The 19308-nt window shown below is 38.7% G+C and overlaps 1 protein-coding gene across 10 annotated transcripts in view; it reads right to left on the reverse strand.

Annotated features, from left to right (window-relative positions):
• The window catches only part of PDLIM5 (PDZ and LIM domain 5), a 126551-nt gene that overhangs the window by 37040 nt on the left and 70203 nt on the right, over positions 1 to 19308 (reverse strand). For 2 of the 10 annotated variants that reach the window (XM_068187545.1, XM_068187546.1), the window contains exons 5-15: positions 17756 to 18150; positions 13162 to 13179; positions 12697 to 12869; positions 11279 to 11315; positions 8979 to 9008; positions 7204 to 7338; positions 6305 to 6421; positions 2800 to 2988; positions 1848 to 1934; positions 905 to 1060; positions 1 to 72 (exon numbers count right to left, since the gene is read on the reverse strand). The exon at positions 1 to 72 is cut by the window's left edge and continues 60 nt beyond it. In XM_068187545.1, the coding sequence (XP_068043646.1) occupies positions 1 to 72; positions 905 to 1060; positions 1848 to 1934; positions 2800 to 2988; positions 6305 to 6421; positions 7204 to 7338; positions 8979 to 9008; positions 11279 to 11315; positions 12697 to 12869; positions 13162 to 13179; positions 17756 to 18150 (1409 nt within the window). Of the gene's footprint in view, positions 73 to 904; positions 1061 to 1847; positions 1935 to 2799; positions 2989 to 6304; positions 6422 to 7203; positions 7339 to 8978; positions 9009 to 10459; positions 10640 to 11278; positions 11316 to 12696; positions 12870 to 13161; positions 13180 to 17755; positions 18151 to 19308 lie in introns of those variants that run through there. The other 8 variants (XM_068187548.1, XM_068187547.1, XM_068187549.1 and 5 more) reach the window with 8 other exon arrangements.

The raw sequence follows: 19308 nt of genomic DNA on the forward strand, positions 1-19308 counted from the left end.
AGAGGAGGCTTTGCGACAGGCGTGATGAGCAGGGCATCCAGCAGCGAGCAGTAGGCACTAGGCTCGTAGAGTCTAGCAAGTGTGTAAAAAGACCCCATAAACAAATGAGGTGACCACACAAAGTTCAGGACAGCTGGGACCACTGACAACCCAAAATCCCTTATGAAAAACCTATCTGGAGAAACTGAACCCAGGAAAACTGATGCAGGAATTATGTCTAAACAAGAAGCCCACAAAGTGGAGACTGCACAATTCAGGGGAGGCACAAGACAACCCACTAAGCTGTGAGAAGCATATTTTTCATATGCTTTTACCATTAATAAAGTAAAATAAAAAGTAATGAGAAAACTTTTTCATCTTTTTTAGTTTTCTGATTTTGTCTATGCTTTCTAATGTACGTAATTTATTAGCACCTTAGAACATCTATGTAATTTAGAAATATAAAATATGGGTATTGTTGCCTATTAGAAAGTATTTTAATGATATGAATGGATGACTGAAAAACTTGTCAAAATGTTTGCTCTATGCAAGCCTTTATAAAAAGCAAAGCAGTAAAGATTTAGTTGGAACTCAGCAAGATATTGTTTTCAAGCATCAAAAAGTTCCTCAAAGTTGCAGATTATTCTTTGTCATTCACGTAACACAAATGTTATTTACAGTTAATTTACTAACTGAACTGTAAAACAGGTATCATGAGGAACAGAATGGTAGAATTACTCACCAAGGTTCAGAGCAGCTAAGCTATAAATAGGGCATGGGAGCTGTGGACACATTCTAATGACTTGCCCACTACTGTGACAGAACCAATTGATTTCACAACCCTGCCAGGGACCAATTATTCTTGTGTGAACTGGAACCTCCTTAAACCAACCTATAAAACATTCCTTTTGAAGTTGATGTCTACCTGGCCCGGACAGCAATAGCAGCAGACACTGCAGCAGCAGCCATGCTCTTGATTTTTGATCTCTGCTCGAAAGGAAAAAGAGCTGGAGGAGGAGAGGGTTCAAGGATTGGCAGATTTCCCAAAGGATCTTCCAGCATTACTTTTGCAGTGCTGAAGCTTTGAGCCAATGCAGGAGAAAACAGAGAAAGTAGGAAAATTTGACAGGGATACAGTACAACACCAGACCACATTAACCACTGGAGAGTTATGGAAGTTTCCAGCACACAGAGACATCAGGCAATGTGTGAGAGAGTTGAATACTAATATAGAGAACAGAAATTTTGATTTCACCCACAAATAAAACTATTCCCTCATCAAGTGAGCATTTAGCATCTGTCAGCCTTTAAATTCCTCATCATAGACTCTGCCTCGCATGCCTGGGTCATTCCTACTGAACCAGGGCCCAGAACTCTCCACATGGATCCATTTAAGTCTCCATAGTTTGGACAGAATTAGCCCTGAAGATCATTTACCTTGTCCTCTTTTTCATAATAAACAATAAACATAGAAAACTGGAATATTTAGTGATGTAACTTTGGCATGTCCACTTTTAGCAACACTTACCAAATTGTGTGTAAACCCCTTTTCATTTTCTCTACTTATTTTACAGGTGGAAATGAATTTGAACAGACAAAAAAAAAGTGAAAGAACCAGACTGGCTCCAAAACAACTCCTACAATTTCTAATTCCCACAATTTCTAACCTCTAATTTGGGTTCTTGTTTTAAAATTTCAAGATTATCCACTGAATTGCCATGTATTTTTAAGATAACTACAAAGATGGACGAAACACTCTAAATATCTACAGAACTATATACCATTTCCCAGATTTAAATGCAAAACCACTGCCTGAATACCTTGCTTACACCTAACAGTCTGTTGTAGATATATCCTAAAAGATTTACCTTTTATGACTTACAGATGATTTAGACTCAAAGCTTGAGATTTTATTGAAAGAATTTGTTTCACAAGTAGATACAGATGCTTCATGCCTGCCCAAAAGCAGCAAGAGAAGAGGAGTCATTAATCAGACACTTATTACACCTCTGGCAATACTAATAAAGCTCAGGAGTTCATTTAAATTTTTTTCCTAAAGCCATCCTTACCCATAAACAAACAAAACAGGTATGGTTTTTCAGGTATCCTGTAGCATTAATTACTGAGGGAAGCACTTTCTCTCCCTGTTGATAAAGACTTCTTTATAAAGGATTCTGGATGTCCCATCACTATGCAAGTTAAAGCTTGTATTCTCCTCCAAAAACTTTAGGCTACTGGACAATTTAAAAACACATATTTTGTAGCAAGGGTGACTATATTCTCCTCATGTCACCAATTTCTGCTAACAAAACCCAGCTGAATCTCCTACCCATGACTGCTTTTCCTCCTCCATCAAAGGCTGCTTTATTTTTTAAATTATTCTTAGAACTTTTGCCTAAAAGCTGCTTGAAATTCTAATTACTATATAAATTGCCAGAGCACTATGAGGGTCAGGAAACCTTTAAGATGCTCCATCATAATCGCATCATTATCAAAAAAAGAATCAGGTGAAACTCTATGGCTTTAAATCAAAAGAGGAGAGAGATTAGGTATTAGGAAGGAATTCTTTACTATGAGGATGGTGAGGAACTGGAAAATGTTGCCCAGAGAAACTGTAGACAACCCAACCCTGGAAATGTTCACCTCCAGTTGAATGGGACCCTAAGCAATCTGATCTAGTGGGAGGTGTCGCTGCCTATGGCAGGAGCATTTGAATTAAATGATGCTTAAGGTCCCTTCCAAACCAAACCATTCTGATTCAATGTGTACAAAATTCCAGTTTCTGACTGCACCCTTCTAAGACAGCTGGCTTGGATGTACCTGGCAAGGGCAGGAGGCAGCCCGAGGGCTGTTCCCACATGCAGGGCTGGAGAATGCAGTCCCCCAGCTGGGTCAGCAGGCAGGGGGAACTCAGTGGTCTGTGTGGCCACAGAACATGTCTTGGGGACAGGAGGTGCTTCATCCGCCGGCAAAGAGCTTGCTGCATCTGGAGCAGGCACGGCTATCTTCCTAGTTGACGTTAATTTCATGAGTAATTATAATGAGACAATATACAGAGAAGAAATTTCTCACTTGATTAAAAATATGAAATAGCAATGGACAACCCTTTCTAGCTGGTATTCTTGCATTTTTTTTAAGAAGAGTAAGTGAGTAGCAGATGAGGGCTTTTTTACCTCCTTCTGTAGGAACCAAATACTCATGCCCTGGGAATCTCACCATGCTGAAAACAATTTTTGGAGGCATTTTTACAGCTGAAGCTCAAGTACTTGTCTAACCACAAAACCAAACTATCTGGGTAGTTACTTAAAAGATAATAAACTTCAGTAAGAGCACAATCAGTATACAAGAAACTACCTAGTGTCAAGAGATGACACTTTAGACACTGAAGCTACTTGGCTGCTGGCATATAAAACCTGAAGATCGAAGGGAAGATGAGGTGCACACTTGCCTATGACTTCCAAAAGATTCTCAAACAGAAGTTCTATATAAAAAGAAAGCAGGACAAGTAGCATTCACCACAAGAGAGCAATATTTCTCCCCCATATTTTACTTCCTCTTGCTTGTCATCACACCAAAACAACCATAAAAACTCTGACAGTTTTAGTACACTCAGCCTGAGACCTCCTCTTCTCCTAGACTATAATTTCTGCAGAGAATGTTCCTGGCTATCCACATATGAGAAAGTACACAACAAAAATCAGGACTGATACCTATTACTACTTATTACTAAGTCTTTGTATTTGTATCAGGAATAATTCCATTAAAAGAAAATATATAAGTAGGTCTGCATGACTGTAAAAAGCATGTCTATAAAATACAATCTAAAGACCTGCTGGCATCGCATCTGTTTTATATTACTTTCTCTGGAAGTGCCAGATTCTGTGGTTTACATGGTCTAATGCTGCCAGGATTACTTCCTGAGATGACTTTTTGCAACTTTCTCTAATAGCTGTAATTGCTCTTAAATATTTTACTGTTAAACTTACAGGAGGACATCACATATATGAAATAGAGTAATAATACCCTATAACATACAGTTGTTGGTTATACAGACATACAACAATTTAAGGCTTTCAATAAAGAGCTAAAACTACAATAAAAAAAGCATTATGAAGTCTACCTTATAAGCACCTCACTAAACATTAATCTAGAAATCAAATCCAGATTCTTCATACATTTCACAGCAAGCTTTCTCCTTCTTGGTGGTTAAGTAGCAGGTGGTACAATTTACAGAGCTTCAGCCAAGAAAAGATGGAGCCCACTTGAAAAATAAGGATCCTTGCCAGACCTTGACAACAAATTCAAGGCTTCAGCAAGAACAAATCTACTCACCTTAGGATGGCCCAGTTTTGCTTTACTAAAAGCCTGACATGGCACTCATGAATTGCTCCATGCAGATTTCCAATAGGTGCCATTTTACTAAAAAAGGGGTTTGAAGAACAGATTTGCTGTATTTCCCACTCAAAAGAGCATTATAAAAGCAGCAGCATCTGCTCAGTAACAAAATATAAACATCAGCTATAGCTGCTACAATGACGACCTCTCAGTTCAGGGGACAATCCAGACTACACAGCTGCATCAAATAATTTGTTCTCCTTCCCACACCCAATGCTTAACACCTTAGCTCTACAGCTTAGCAGAAGCTGTTCCAATTCCTGCCCTTCTTGAGCAGAAAATTCTTACCACCTACTTCTGTATTTTTGGTTCTCACCCTGAACCACCATGAACATAGCTGCTTTTCAGATTTCACATTTTAAAGCTGCTCTCTTGCTAGGTTAATGTTGCCAAATAAGAAAATTTAGAGCCATAGGTCCTGAGTGAGATTAGATTTACATTTCCTTTACCTGGACTCAGATGCAGAGCTAGGATTTAAAGAAAACTCCTTGGTACTCAGCACTGTAGCTGCAGTGGTATCTGCAAGGCATCTACAGCTCAGTAGAATCATAAATAGGTCTTGACTGGAAGAAACCTTAAAGGTCATCCACTTCCAACCCTCCTGCTGTGGGCAGGGACAGCTTTCACTAGACTTTTCTCAGAGCTCCATCCAACCTGGCTTTGAACACATCCATGAACGGAGCAGGTAGGTGTAATCATACAGAAGTTCCACCGGTAGACATGAAAATCAATTACTCAAGTAGTACTTTTCTCACTGCCTTTTTCATCCCAGGTTTTCTGCTTAAAAAATAAGATTACCAGGAGTATTGTCAAACATCTTCTGTTTGTATTTTTCATCTTTGTTGATCTAAGAGAATTTGCTGCTGAAAACATCACAACCAAGTCTTCTTTACTGTATTGACTCAAACCAAATGTCACCTTGAAGATACCCACCTGCCCATCAGCCTCCATCCCATCCTGCCTAAGCTCATGTTACCTCATGAACATACCTCCTTCTCCCAGCCAACAAAAATGTCCTCAAAAGACACCAAAATAGACTTTTATTTTGATGACAGATTTCTCCTGGCCTCTCAGCTAGTTGAGAACACTGCTTTAAAGGTTTAAAACTGGTCAATTCCAAATCTTAGTATTAGCTTTCCAACTGCAGAAAGCCCACACAGGTGTAAGGCAATAGTGTATTCTTGTATGCTTTATTCAAGCATGAATGCCTGTCCAGGGCCTGGCAGGACCAGGCACTGTTCTATTCTCATTTTTACAGGAACAACTTTGTTTCATGTTATGACTTTGTGCTTGTGCATGCTATGTGGAACTCCAAAACTCCTGCACAATGTAAAATAAACCATGAGACAATGTTACCTCCAGTAACAGTAACAATCACCCTCCAAAATACTGTCACTCTCTTCTGAATAAAATTACTGTTGCTGTCTAGTACTCATAGATGACCTCTAAAGCACCAGCAATTTGCCAAGGTAAGTGCCAGTAAAACTATCCAGGGCCAGTGACAGCAAATTTGCCAGATAATCTCCTAGTTTTCTGTGAATGTATCACAGCAGAACACTGTTCTAGAAATTAAATAACCCACAGTTTAGAAAATTACTTTTATATTTCTAAATCCATATTCACTTTTGACTTGTTGAGACCACTGAAAAGTTAATCCAAGTTATATGGTGAACATCCACTGACAGCATACACACACTAAATATTGTATCTTGCTTTAATTAGTATCCACAAGAGTGTTCATGAATTTCCTCATTTTTATCTAATTTTTCTCCTTCCCCCGCCTTCGATTTCCAGGAAAATCCCTAGTCACAGCAGCTTAATGAAGTTTATTTTAAGTGAATGACAAAAAACCCTCTCTCTTCCAAGACAGACAAATCCAGGCTAGAAGAGGATAGATTGTTAACTGAATCAAAACCCCTGAACGATTTACCTCGCAGGAGCTGGTGCAGCAATATGTTCAGAAAGTCTGGGAGAGGGGACACTGCCAGGGCAGGAATCTGCTATTGGCAAAAGAGCAGCTGCAGGTACTGGTCTAGCATTGTTTTCACTCCATTCACAGTAAAAAAAAAAACCCAAGTGAAGACACACAGAGAAAGAGATTTTTTATCTACATTAAAATAGTATGCAGAACAGGAAACACTGTGCATGAAAGTGTTAGTAAACTGAGAATTAAAAAAGAACCCAAACACCAAAAAACCTCAAAAAAGACTATGAAACTGATAGTAAAATACAATTAAGAGGTTAAAATGATGCAAAACACACTGAAGAAGTATCACACTTTCAGTGAAGGCTGAAAGTGTCCTGCTGCTTTAAAACTCAGAAAGCCAAGTAGTATTGGACATTTACAAAGATGGAACACATTAATTTGGGATTATATTATGTGATAGAAAACAACTTTAGAAAATACTGAAAGTGATGCAAGTGCTAGTGGGATTCACACCAAAGCTTTACATGCTTTTTTGCTACAACACTTTGGTGGGGCTAGTTTTGTGAACATTACAATATAGATTTCTCAGTATTTTTCATATCCTTTCTGTGATTCAGTTGTTATAAGAAAAAAAAATCTAGAAAATGTTTTCTTAAAGTGCTCTACTTGAAAAAAAGCACCTGCCAGACTGTAATACACACAAAAAAAGTAAACTACAAGGCAGAGAGCAATCACAACAATAAGTTTTGAGCAGACTAAATTAGCCACAGGGGCAGGCATTTCTGCCTTTATTTTTTTCCTTATGCTAGTATGCAGAAAGTTAATTAACTATCTTATTTAAAGTAGGGAACCTTAAATGCTGAAAATTGTTGAACAGATTTAACAATGACCAGGGAGCAGACCTCAAAAATGGTAAAGGTGTGGATGGAAATTCTGGTGCAGGTGGCATCTCCGAAGTTGAGGTAGCTATGGATTTTTTATTCAAATTAATACAGGTATCCTGGGTTCCTGCTCCATCAGGTAGATCTGCAGGTATGCTTTATATATATTTATGACATGAGGGAGAGAAAAGTAAATACATGATTTTATGACAGATTGTTTCAAGACTGACCAAGAGTAGGACAAATATTTTCCAGTTGCTCTGGATTAACTAAACTACAAATCTGGAAAATCCTTATTCAGGACAATGAATTGACTCTACAGTTTAAGTCTAAAATTAAACCCAAAGCTGGTTGCTCAAAAGGAGATGGTAAAAGTGAACATTTAAAAAAAAAAATCACCATTTTACTGCAGAAATAGAAATCATCTAAAAAACAAACCTTATACAAAGTCTAGACATTGCCTTTCTAAGTTTTAAGTAACTGGTTTAAAAGCTGCAATCTACACATTTCAGAGAGTACTTTCTATTTCTACATCCTGTCTTCCCAGCTGCTGAAAAATCCCTAGTGGGTTACAGTTTAAAAATAAACAATAGTAAAAACCACATAGAACATCTGTCTTGGACAATGCATGCCTGAAAAGCTGAATATTATTAAATTGGGATATTTTACTGAAGATTGCTGATGAAAGAGAAGTTTCTATTTCATTGTCACATTGATATTTCTAGGCAATCTCTAAAATTTAAGCTTATTCATTTATATAAAAAACCACTCATAATATGTTTTCAAAGATCAGATGTATGCTGGGAATCAGACATGAGATAGGGCATGTTTGTCAGATACAAATGAAAAAGTGGTCCATTTTTGGGAACAGTAACAAAAAGTCCAAAATTTAACGCCAGTAAGTTCTGTGCAATGGGGATATTGGGTGAAGAGATTACATCTTTCAAGCAGTAAATGAAATTAATTTCACACATTCATAAAACACTTTTGGAATGAGTGGTGTTTTTGCAATGAATTTATTGAAAACAAATAATTTGGCTGTCTGTCTCAAACTACTTTCATATCCTTGAAAGACAGACTCTATGACTATGTTTAATTTTACTCAGAACAGAGGCTTCTATTATTTTGATTATTTAGAGTGTGTTTATTCATCTTTTTCTCACTACAGCAATTCACCCTTCAAAAGGATAAGAGCTAGTAAGATAGATAAACATAATGGTAAGTTTAATAACAACATGAAAATATTCTCATTACCTAGGGACATCTCCAGAACATAAAAATACCTGAAGGTCAAACCATCTTGCCCTTAAAAAGAAACCTTTGCAGAGAATCTAAGTGATAACCTTCCTAACCCTTCCCAGTTTTCATCACATTGATAGTCTCTGGAATGCTCACATTTTGTTCTGTTCATAAAGAAATTACACAAATGGAGCAGAACAATTTAAATACACTATTTCACATTCCCACTTTAATAGGCAGTACTCTATTTAATTATTATATTGTAGTGTATGTGCACTCAGTAACACACTTGGGTTTAGTAACACACTTTGGTTTAGTAACACAGTACTCACTGCCAAGTTACATGTTGGGGGGGCATGGAAATTAAACTGATTGGCACTTCTCATCAAAACACTCTTCCGTGAAATTATTGAATGTTTTCCCCTACTGTCTCTAAGGATTTAAACCAAAAAGTGTGCAAGAGGTGATATCCCTTGGGCTATCATTACCAGGGCAAATCTGTGCAGTGTTAGGCATCCACATTGGTGACTGTTAGTGTTAGATAACTTATCTATTACCTGAAGTCTCCATTTTGTGTTTGTCTTTTCCTAAAGATAAAATGACAAATAGCATAAGCTACTGCTGTACTGTGTAGCAGCATAAGCCATCTGAAAAGGAAACTCAAACATAAAATGGGTCCAAAGGTCTTCTCAAATTCCGACATTGTGCAAGGGGAAAAAAAAAACCCACCAAGTCTTCTGCAGGAGCATCTGTTCACAGGACTAATTATATCAGAGGAGTGTGTAGGTCAGCTGCAGAAACCCAAACCAATTGCAATGGTTCTCATTGAGCAGTTGTGAGAAACTGGGCTTTTACATGTGCTTCACAATCACTTTTGTTTGAGGTCTCAAATGTTATCTTGTTCAACAAGTGCTGCAAAAGCTGAAAGCCAGCCTTACTTCATATAATTCTTACTCCCGTAAGTGTCAACCATTTTATTGATTCCTGCAAATCTCGTGTCAATTTCAAAAACACAAACACGTACCCCATTTTTAAGATGATCAGGAAGTAAAATACTGGTATAGTTTTAAACAATTCAGACTGTTTCTACTATGCAGCTGGGATTTAATTGTTTTTCTTCCTATAGGCTGTGAAGGTGCAATGAAATGTCAGCCCCATGCATGGGAAGAATATTCAAGGAGTCCGAGAGACTCAAAAGAAAAACAGACAGAGCTAAGATAAAAGCAACTTTTATTAAAATACTCTCCAAACTTCAAAATGCATAAATTAATGGATGTGTAGCTACTATAATACATTATTTTACAGAACCACAGGGCTGTGAAGCTTTCATAAACACAAGAAAGCCTATAAGCTTCAATCTGTAAATAAATAAATACTACTGTCTAACCTTGCCCCTGCTAGAAGATGTGTTGAAGCTCTTACACAGCAACATTCTGCTCAATGATTGTTTTTTAAGTTTTCCAAAACATGAACATACTACTACTCTAAGCAGCAGAATCTTTATATTGAGCTTTCACTTCAATTCAAAACATTGGGATTTTTTTAAAAATTTTTCTTTTCTTTGTTTAAAGCAGTCTGTCTTTTTGCTGTATTTTGTAAAACATTTACAACCACTCTAAAATTGACCTGCTGAAAATCTAGTGAAATCCAAGATAGTTTTCCTGGTAGGTATGATAATTTGTAATAAGTGCATACAATCTCCTCTTCATCTTCTTTCCCCAGCCCCAGAATCAAGATAACACAATTTCTTATTCATTTGTTCTAAATGTCCTGCTTTCTAACAGCCTACAGTAACTCAAACTCAGCAATGCAAATGACTTCTTTCAGGCAGAAAAAAGAAGTGAAACAGCTATCTCCTCCCCCACACTGGGAGATTCAGCCACCCAAGTTGTTAAGTTTTAAATATGTATTTTTTGTCAACTAATGATTAGCACAAAAACATTTCATCCCATTTTTTACACATCAGTAGGAAAGTGTTAGAAAAGTATAGAAAAGGCTAGAATTTCTCTTGCAGAAAGGCTACTGAAATACATTTTCCTTTTCTTTTTTTTTTTTTTTCCAAAGCAGATGAAAAAGAAGAAAGGAAGGAAGTGTTTGTATTTTGCTTTTGCAACTTGGGTAAAATCACTGGACATTAAGAACACGTGCTGAGACTTCATGGTGCCAGTCACGTAATTTTGTATATTTGGGGCTAAGGACGTGGATAGGAACCTTTTCCCTGTGGAAAGAAGTGATAGAAGAAAAATAAGAAAGAAAGAAAGAAAGAAAGAAAGGTTGTCTTAAGCAGTTTCACAAGTGAGCATGCAAACTCCATGCACTATTTCTATCGCATTGTCTTCCTCTCTGTCAAAAAGCTGGATCCAGTGTTAGTCAAAGTCAGTAAAGAGAGTCTCACTGACTTCAAGAACCATTAGATTTAACCACTGGTTGGTGCTCCTTTTCAACACTGCTTATCCCAAAGCAAGGAGACAGCTGACCCTCACTTGCAGCCAGAACAGCAATACTTCCCACCTATGTCTTGCAATCAGATCCAGACTCACAAATCAAAAATGCCTGATGAGACTTGCAAAAGGAAAACACAAGCTGACTTATTACAGGCAACCAAACCAGTTCAAGTTGACAGAAAATCTCTACACAAACTCCTGCACAAACATTACTACTGGACTGCACCAACAGCTTTTCAAAAGGTTTGTCCATGGAGAAAAAGTCTTGATTTTGACATGCTGAAGTAAAAGGCAAAAACGGGAAGGAACATTTTAAAAACACCCAGATGTCACACAAGTGCACCAAACACTACAAGTTAAGAATTAAAACATGCAAAGTATTAAAGTAATAAAAATGTAAAACATCAACTCACTTAGTCTTCTTCCCAGCTTCATTTTCTGGTTCTTTCACTGAAGGAAAACAGAAAATTTTTATTTTCTAGGGCACTAAAGACACTGTACCACAACATTGAGATTCTCTGCTGTGCCAATGCATTCACTACAAGAGGAAATTACAACAAGGCTCGTTAGGATTCTTTGATTCTAAATCTGCCCTAATGGACATGAGTTATGTCCATAAACTTCAAGAGCCCCTTTGTTAGTAGGACTGCTGAGAAGTGGTTCTGCTGGTCTCTGCCCTTCCACTTGGCTCACTCTCCATGCTGGCATTGAGAAAGGTGATTTGAGAAGGTGAAGATGAATGGAAGGTAAGAGGTATTTCTTTTGGATGACTATCCAGTGGGTTTATATCAGGTGATAATCCAAGCGCCAGTTTGCAGCCAGGCTATTTCCCACCAAGGTTCTAGAGGTCTGCACAAGGGATAATGTAAAATTCCCAGTCCTGATTTTAAGGCTGGCAAATCTAGTTGCAGTAATTTTCTTATAGCATTTGTCAATGTGATAAATTCATCTTTAATGGATAACATCTTACTTGATGTTCAGGTCCCATACTCCACCCTTACAAGGACTGATGAAGGGAATTGAACACAGGACCACAAAACAATCAGGTCCAAAGTCAGAATATTTATCACACACAGACAATAACCCTTATTTTGGGAAATGTTACTGCTGGCTTCTAGAAATAGCTGATTTAATCAAATCTCCCCCTGGAGAAGAGGTCAGATTTCTTCAATGCCTTCTTTATTGCAGCTCTAGCTGAGAGGAGCTGAAGAATGAGAGCTCAAAGCCCCTGACAGCACTTCTGGTGGCCTTCACACAAAATTACAAATTTCAGCCAGTGACTTATGGCTGACAGCATAACACAAAATTGAAATTTTAGCATAAAATTATATGACTGGGAATGACCTTCACCACATCACCTGTTCCACTCCACCAATACACATAATCACACCAAAGCATAAGCAGAGGGTAGAAACATAATCCAGGAATAAACTGAGGAACTATAGATTTATGTTCCTGATTGGTTATATCATTGCAGATCGCATACTTTTGTATGACTGACAAAGACTTTCCACATGCCAGCAAACACCTAATTTCTCTGAAGCATTAAATTAGATCAGGAATGTTGCCATTTTGGTGATACGGGGTAAAGAAACAACAAATGTGTATCTTTCAATATCTTTGGGAGTTGAGATGGAGATTTTAGGATTATCTAGAGCGTTTTAACTCAGCTCAATCAGGAATAACGTCCAGCAATGTATATATCTCGAACTACTTAGTAATGGCAGGGTTTTACAGTAATAGTTCCCTTTATCTTCCCTGACCCCCAGCTTTAAAAACACAGTCCGAGCAGGGGAATTGCCCATTATTCCACTTGCACCGAGGTACTCACTGTGATCCGTGCCAGTGATTTGGGCGAGGATGCGGAAGGAGCGGGACTGGGTGGTGCCTGTGCGGGGGTGCCAGTCCTCGGTGTCCTCAATCAGCCGCTTCTTGCTGGCGTCGCTGTGGGTGGGCGTGTGGTAGAACTCCGTGTAGGTGTCCACGATGTGCTTCCGTGGTGGGCTGAACCAGGGACAGACACAGCAGTGAGTGCAAGGCTTCAGACAGCACCTCGCTCTGGCTACAAAGGCACGGCTGCAACTGTGACTTTTCATAGCATTTAAAAGGCAGCTTCTGCGCTGTGATGCAGAAAGGCAGCAGTTGAGGCCCAGCTAAACACAGATGCAGTTTTCTGAAACAAACACGCCTTTTATAATTACTCTAACCCCACTGAAATATTTCTCCTTGGTTCACTGACGGAACACTTGAAACAGTAAAAAACAGTCTACAGACATCTACATATTTAGACTTTTACCGTTTGGGTGGGTTTTTCCTTGTAGGCGACAGAGTAAGACAGCAAGAGAAAGTTTTCCCAGCATAAACAGGAAAAGGAGAAAAAGAAAAGAAGAAATAAAGTCAGAAAGCTGAAATGAAACAGAAATGTTGCTAATTATTTTACTGAATTAGTTTTGCAAGAAAGGGCACTAAAATCCAAATAATAGCCATATTCTTACTCTACCACTAAAACCACTGCACAGAACTCACATATTTTTAATTAAACTCATGGCGATTTCCCTATAGGGATGAGAGGGAAATTTGTTTTGGTAAAGCAGGATAGTCCACCTAGGTCAGATCAGGTCCCTTGACAAATTCTCCTTTTAGCTCCTGAAAAGCACAGGAAAGATGTGTGCACATGCAAGGACCACCCAGTACACACCAAGTGGTTTGCACTTGGCAAAGCCTAGATCAGAAGCAGGCCATCTGAAAGCATAGATGGCCACATTCTAAGGCATAATGAGGAGGGACCCTCTTTGAAAGAACAGGAGTGGGGGTGGTTGTTCCATCTGTAAACTTTCCTACAGTAACCTACAGACTATTATCAATCCTTGCACTAGCAAGACCTTCAACAGTACAGGATCTAAAAGCTTTAAGTAAGTGATGTAAAGAATGTGTCAATTTGGGAAATTTGGAAAAAGGGAACAGAAGACTCAAACTATTTAAAAAATTACTCCTAAATTCTACATTTGTTATTCCAAAGCATGAATCTGTAAGACTCACTAAGTGTACATTTATTTTTATACAATTTACAGGAGGAAAACTGTGAAAAACTAGCTCCCAGGACATAAAATTTCTAATAAGTATTAAAAATCAAAACACAACAAAACTTTAGAAGTAATTTTATTTTTGACACGACCTCCTCACTGTATTCTTATGGTTCAAAGTATTTCTGGGGAAGAAAGGTGGAAAATGAGTGAGAAATTATGTTAACTGTTAACAAGAATCAGGCCCATTAAATGGAATGCATTAGTAAAAACTTAAGCTTAAAAATTATTTAATACTTGAAGGAGTGTAAAAGGTATGGTACAAAATTATATCAAAAGACTGAATTTATTGGCACACAATATTAGTGAAGAGCATGTATCACATATCAAAGTTTATAACAGAGATATAGAAACAAAGGCAGTGGCAATTTCAGGATGGAGAACAGAAAAATGAAGTAAAGCATCTTAAACAGTTAATAGCAAAAATGAAATGTGAAAGTTGAAGCAATAATTAAAGGTGTGGAAATACATGAAAACATAATGAATTATTTACGTGCAGTTTACTGCATTCTAGCAAGTACCCCAGTGAAATAAGCAGTCTTTCACATTTGTTATACACCAAAGTGGTATAAAGAAAAAATCCCGCTGACTTCCCTTGTCCTACTGGTCTCCCTTTTAAGGCTTAAGAGTCTACCAGTAATGACTCACTGAGGCAACAAGGTGGTGCCAGAGACAAAGGAAAACTCAGTGAGACAGGCTCTCTCTTAACTCAGCCTTGAAGCAAGGGGAGGAAGAGAGAAGCCAAAAAACCCGCAATCATTTGCCATCCTAATATGCACAAATCAGAGTATATAGACGTTTTCTTTTCCTGTATCAATTCAGAATCCAGCCCTTTATTCCACAGTTTTCAAAGCAGTTGTATCTCTATACTGTATTTCACCATTTACTAGATGTATTACCAACACCAATGAACCAGTCGCACCAAGAATTTATCAGTACACACAAACACCACACAAATGTTTTGTAGAATAAATATGAGCTGCAAAATGTAGCACAGTGAAAAGCAAAGTCACATCATGTCCAATGCAGATAAAATAATGTATTACGCTAAGAAAAGCTGAAGCTGTTTTGCAAAATGTAAATATGTAGCTCTGTAAGAGCTGTAATTTTGCAAAATCAGAATACATGCTGGTGATTCCAATAGGAAAAATAACCATAATCAAGTCCAGTGCTGTTGATACTAACTTTGTCGTTGCTGCTATCTGCAAGGGAAAAAAAAAAAGTATTTGATGTATTAATTAATTCTTTGCTTCTTAAAATAGTACAGGAGTTTCCAAATCCAAGCTCTGGTAAAGCCCTATATCATGTAAGTCAAACTTACAAACATCAAGAGAACCTATATGAGAAAATTTTAGCCCAGCTGAACTTAAACTGAGTGAAGTCTACAGACATCTTACCTGTTTTAAGCAGCAGGCACATCTTCATGCAAGAGCTGGCAAAAAGATCTTGATAAAAGTGCAACTGCACATAGGCTAGTGAAGGCAAATTGCTTGCTTTCTAAGGCAGAACTAAACAAGGGAAATTAAACTTCCTTTCCCATCCTGAAGTCAAATAGTTTATATCCTGAATGTTTTTTTGAGGGAAGCCAAGAGGAAGGGAGGAAATTGTGAGTATAAAAAGGTGCATGTTTAAAGAACTGCATTTGCTAAGCAGTGCCATCTATTAACAAGGTACAATTTTTTTTTTCATGTTTTGAGAAAATGAATCATACAAGCCACAGAAGCAAAATGGAATTCATTTCAGACTGATCAGTTATTCTAAACTGCAATGTTTGTGATATTTTGTAGATGTCACGGATAGCATTTTCAATTGGGAGATATCCAAGCATCATTGTAGAAATTTAACTTTTCTAGGTAAAATTAAGTAGTGTAGCAGCAGACCAATATAACCACCCTGGTGGGTTTGTCTGCTTTCTTTTGTTTTGTTTTTGCTTTAGGACTGCAGGCCATTTAGGCAGCCCAAACACAATATTGTAAGAAGGACTACAAGCAGGTTTTTACAACTCTGAAATGTTTTCAAACTCTTCTAAACTAGATCTGCAAGGCTGACAGTGAGACAGGGATTTCTTCACCTCTCAGCTGCGATTATTCATCCTCTTTGATGGTATTATTCATCCTCTAAGTAAGGTAGGGCACATAGCAGTGCTCACCCAGTCATCCTATCTTGATTGCAAAGTGCTTACTCTGTGCCTGCAGCACTTCCTTCCAGGAGACCTAATTTTGTTGCTATTGTTCCTCTTTTTCAGTGCTAATTGCTGCTTTTGAATACTCCTTACACAGTTATTTGCTAAAACAGTATTCCTGGAAAGATAAGAGAGAGTTTGCCAAAGTGTATTCAACAACTGCACCAGCAGTGAGCAAGTCCTTGGGATCTCTCAATTTCAACCCACTTTTTGCAGAGTGGATTCCTGCCATCATCTGTTTAAGAAAGGGCTGGAAGTTACCATGGCTACAGTGCAATATAAAATGCATACGGGCTGCATTATGAGTGCACACATGGAAAATATTCATACTACAACATAAAGGGAATAAGTACCTAAAGAAGTAGGTTTTTTTACTCCATAAGAAACTCAACTGAAACTGCAATTTATTCAGTATTTTAGTTGGCATGGATGTTTACCTTTCTGTAGGGTTCTTCACATATTTTCTATACTGACTATCAGAGAAGAGAGGCACAAGGCCTCTTCTTCCAGTCCCTTTCTTTTGTGGGATGGGAAACAGTAACCACAGCTTTTAGCTTTTAATCCCAGGTTTCAAATTCTTAAACCTGAAGAGAAACCTACCGTTCCCCTCCTGCCCTTTTTATTATTTAATTCAACTGCTGGTCCAGAGGCCAACTGGCATGGAACTGCTCATGCCCAGCCTCCTCCTCTTCCCCCAGCACAGCAGGCGCTGGGAACCAGTCCCTGAGACACTACAGCTCCCAAACTCTGCCCAGGAATTTCTGGGAGAGTCCAAGGCATTCCCAGGCAAAATCCTGCAGCAGGTCTGAGTTCCCACAACTGCTGCTGGGCTCAGTTTAGTTTACTAATATATTGTTTACTAGTCTAGATGCTACACTAGATAAAGCCTTTTATGTCTCCTACAGCCCCTTAAATGTTCAGTCTCTGATGCCCACTTCAACATAAACAATTATTTGAATAAGGAAATTACTCATATTTTAAATCTGCATTGCTTGTTTAGGGTGAATGTAAAATCTAAAGTTGAGGTATTTATATTACAGCACCACAAAAAAATCTGCTTAACTCCATCAGCTTCCTAGAAAATATCTTAAAGTTTCTCCTGTGTTGTGCAAGAATGAATGAAACATCTATCCCTTTGCCTCTCTTCTGGGGCCTTTTTCCACTGCTTTTGCCAGGGTCATGGTTGTTCTTCCACAGAGTCTCATTCCCAGCCATCACAGCACCCACTTACCCTTCTTGACAGACTGCTCTGCATTTTTGAGTGCCTGCTGCTTTCAGTCACTGTATTGGGTGTCAAAATACACAGTGAGATTGGACATTGAAATTAATACCAGGCTTGTTGTAAGGTCCAGAACGTGGTGATAGAACACGTCATGTAAAGCGTTCCATGGTCCTTGTTCAATTTAGCTGTGACACTCTATAAACTGATGTGTCACTCGTGAGAAAAACCATCACCAAAAGTCTAGCTGGGGCCCTTTGAAGCACCACTATTAAAATAATTTTTGAGAGATTGACTTCTGAGGAGTAAACAACTCCTCCAAGCTGTGTTTTCCTCAGCCCTCAAACAAGCCCGGCTTTTTTCCTGTGAGGAAAGACCCTCACAGCAAAAACAAAATCCCACCTACCCATTTTGCTGTTTACTCTCCCCCTGGTTCTCTCTGCCTCCTCGTCGCGGCCCCTCGGCTGCGTCCTGGGCGCCGTCGGCGGCCAAGGCGCTCGGGGCGGCACCGTGCTGCCGTGGGACAGGAACTGCAGGTTTAGGAGCGCCCAGCACAGGCGGCCACGGCTCAGCGTTAGGCTTGGCGTTAGCATGCACTCCGGGCACGGCACACGGGGACGCGGCCGACGCCTGCGCTGGCGTGAAGGCGGAGGACGGTGATGGGATGGAGGTGACCTTGGAGGAGGTTACAGCTCCAAACGGCCTCGGTGTCTTATTGAAAGCCACACTGGCTGTGGCAGTGACTTTGGGTGCAACAGCAGAGGCAATGGGCACAGGCTTAACTACTTCGGTAGGTTCTGCCTATGTGGGATGAAAAACAAAACAGAAACACACAAAACCACGCCAAACGCATGCACATTCCTCAGCAGGGATTTTAGCTGTTCTTGGGGGAGATGATCCACTTGGCGTGAAGCACAGAAGCAAGCTTTACCAAGAGAGCGCAGCCATGAAATGTATGGGAAAACAACCTGAGCTGTGCATTTTAGGAGAGGGAATAATCCCAATGTGCACAATCAATATGAAATTCCACAATGCTAGCTCCTCTTGGCATATCCAAAACAGACACTCCACAAATCAAACTCACAAGAAACTGAAAAACCACTCTGTTGCAAAACCCACCGGGTAAGTAGTGTGGAAAAAAACAGCTTTGTAAAAAAATCCACATTCCATGTCTCAAACCCAATTTGAGATATGCACGTTCCTCACACACAAATGGAATGTGCAAATGTTCACACACTGATCTGTCACTAAGACCTTTAAGAGCAGAATGAGAGCACATTGATACTCCCCAATGTCTCCACATACCCATGTCAGATAATTCTCAAGAAATCTCATTTTCTTGTTTGCTTGGGTGTTTGTTCTGGGAACTATGTTTTAACATTGTTGTTCCCAAACTGTGGCCTTTAAAGGTCATGGTCAGCAGAACAGTAATATACTACACATTAATTATGTCCACTGAAGAGGCTTTTCAAATACAGACTATTTATAAGTATTTTCAAGTTTGCAAACAGCATTTTTATCAGCAAGAGGGTTTTGAAACTGTTGCATAGAAGAAAAAATTAGAAGAACTCAAGAACAAATAATTCTCCAGGGCTTTAAGGAAAGTGAGGGGACTTGCTCTCTGAAATTGTAATATTTGGATAATCTCCTCTGAAATACCAGGAAAGATTTAAGTGTCCATTAAAATAAACAAATCCTCACCAAAAAATTTAAAAATCATTGCCAAAATAACTCTACCTGCTTGTTTTTCTCTTAGGTACAGAGGGAAAACACCAGCAATGTCTTAAAAAAAAAGGTTCCAGGAGTTGGAGAATAACATTGATTCACCTTTTTTTTTTTTTTTTTTTTTTCTTTTTGATAATCATTTCCAGGTCTCTCTATCCTTTTTTAGGGCGGGGGGAAAGTAATCAAAGATCCAAATACTGCAATACTCTTAACGTAATGCATGGAAAACAAGCA

The sequence above is a fragment of the Anomalospiza imberbis genome, chromosome 4, assembly GCF_031753505.1.
Source record: "Anomalospiza imberbis isolate Cuckoo-Finch-1a 21T00152 chromosome 4, ASM3175350v1, whole genome shotgun sequence".
NCBI classification, from domain to species: domain Eukaryota; kingdom Metazoa; phylum Chordata; class Aves; order Passeriformes; family Viduidae; genus Anomalospiza; species Anomalospiza imberbis.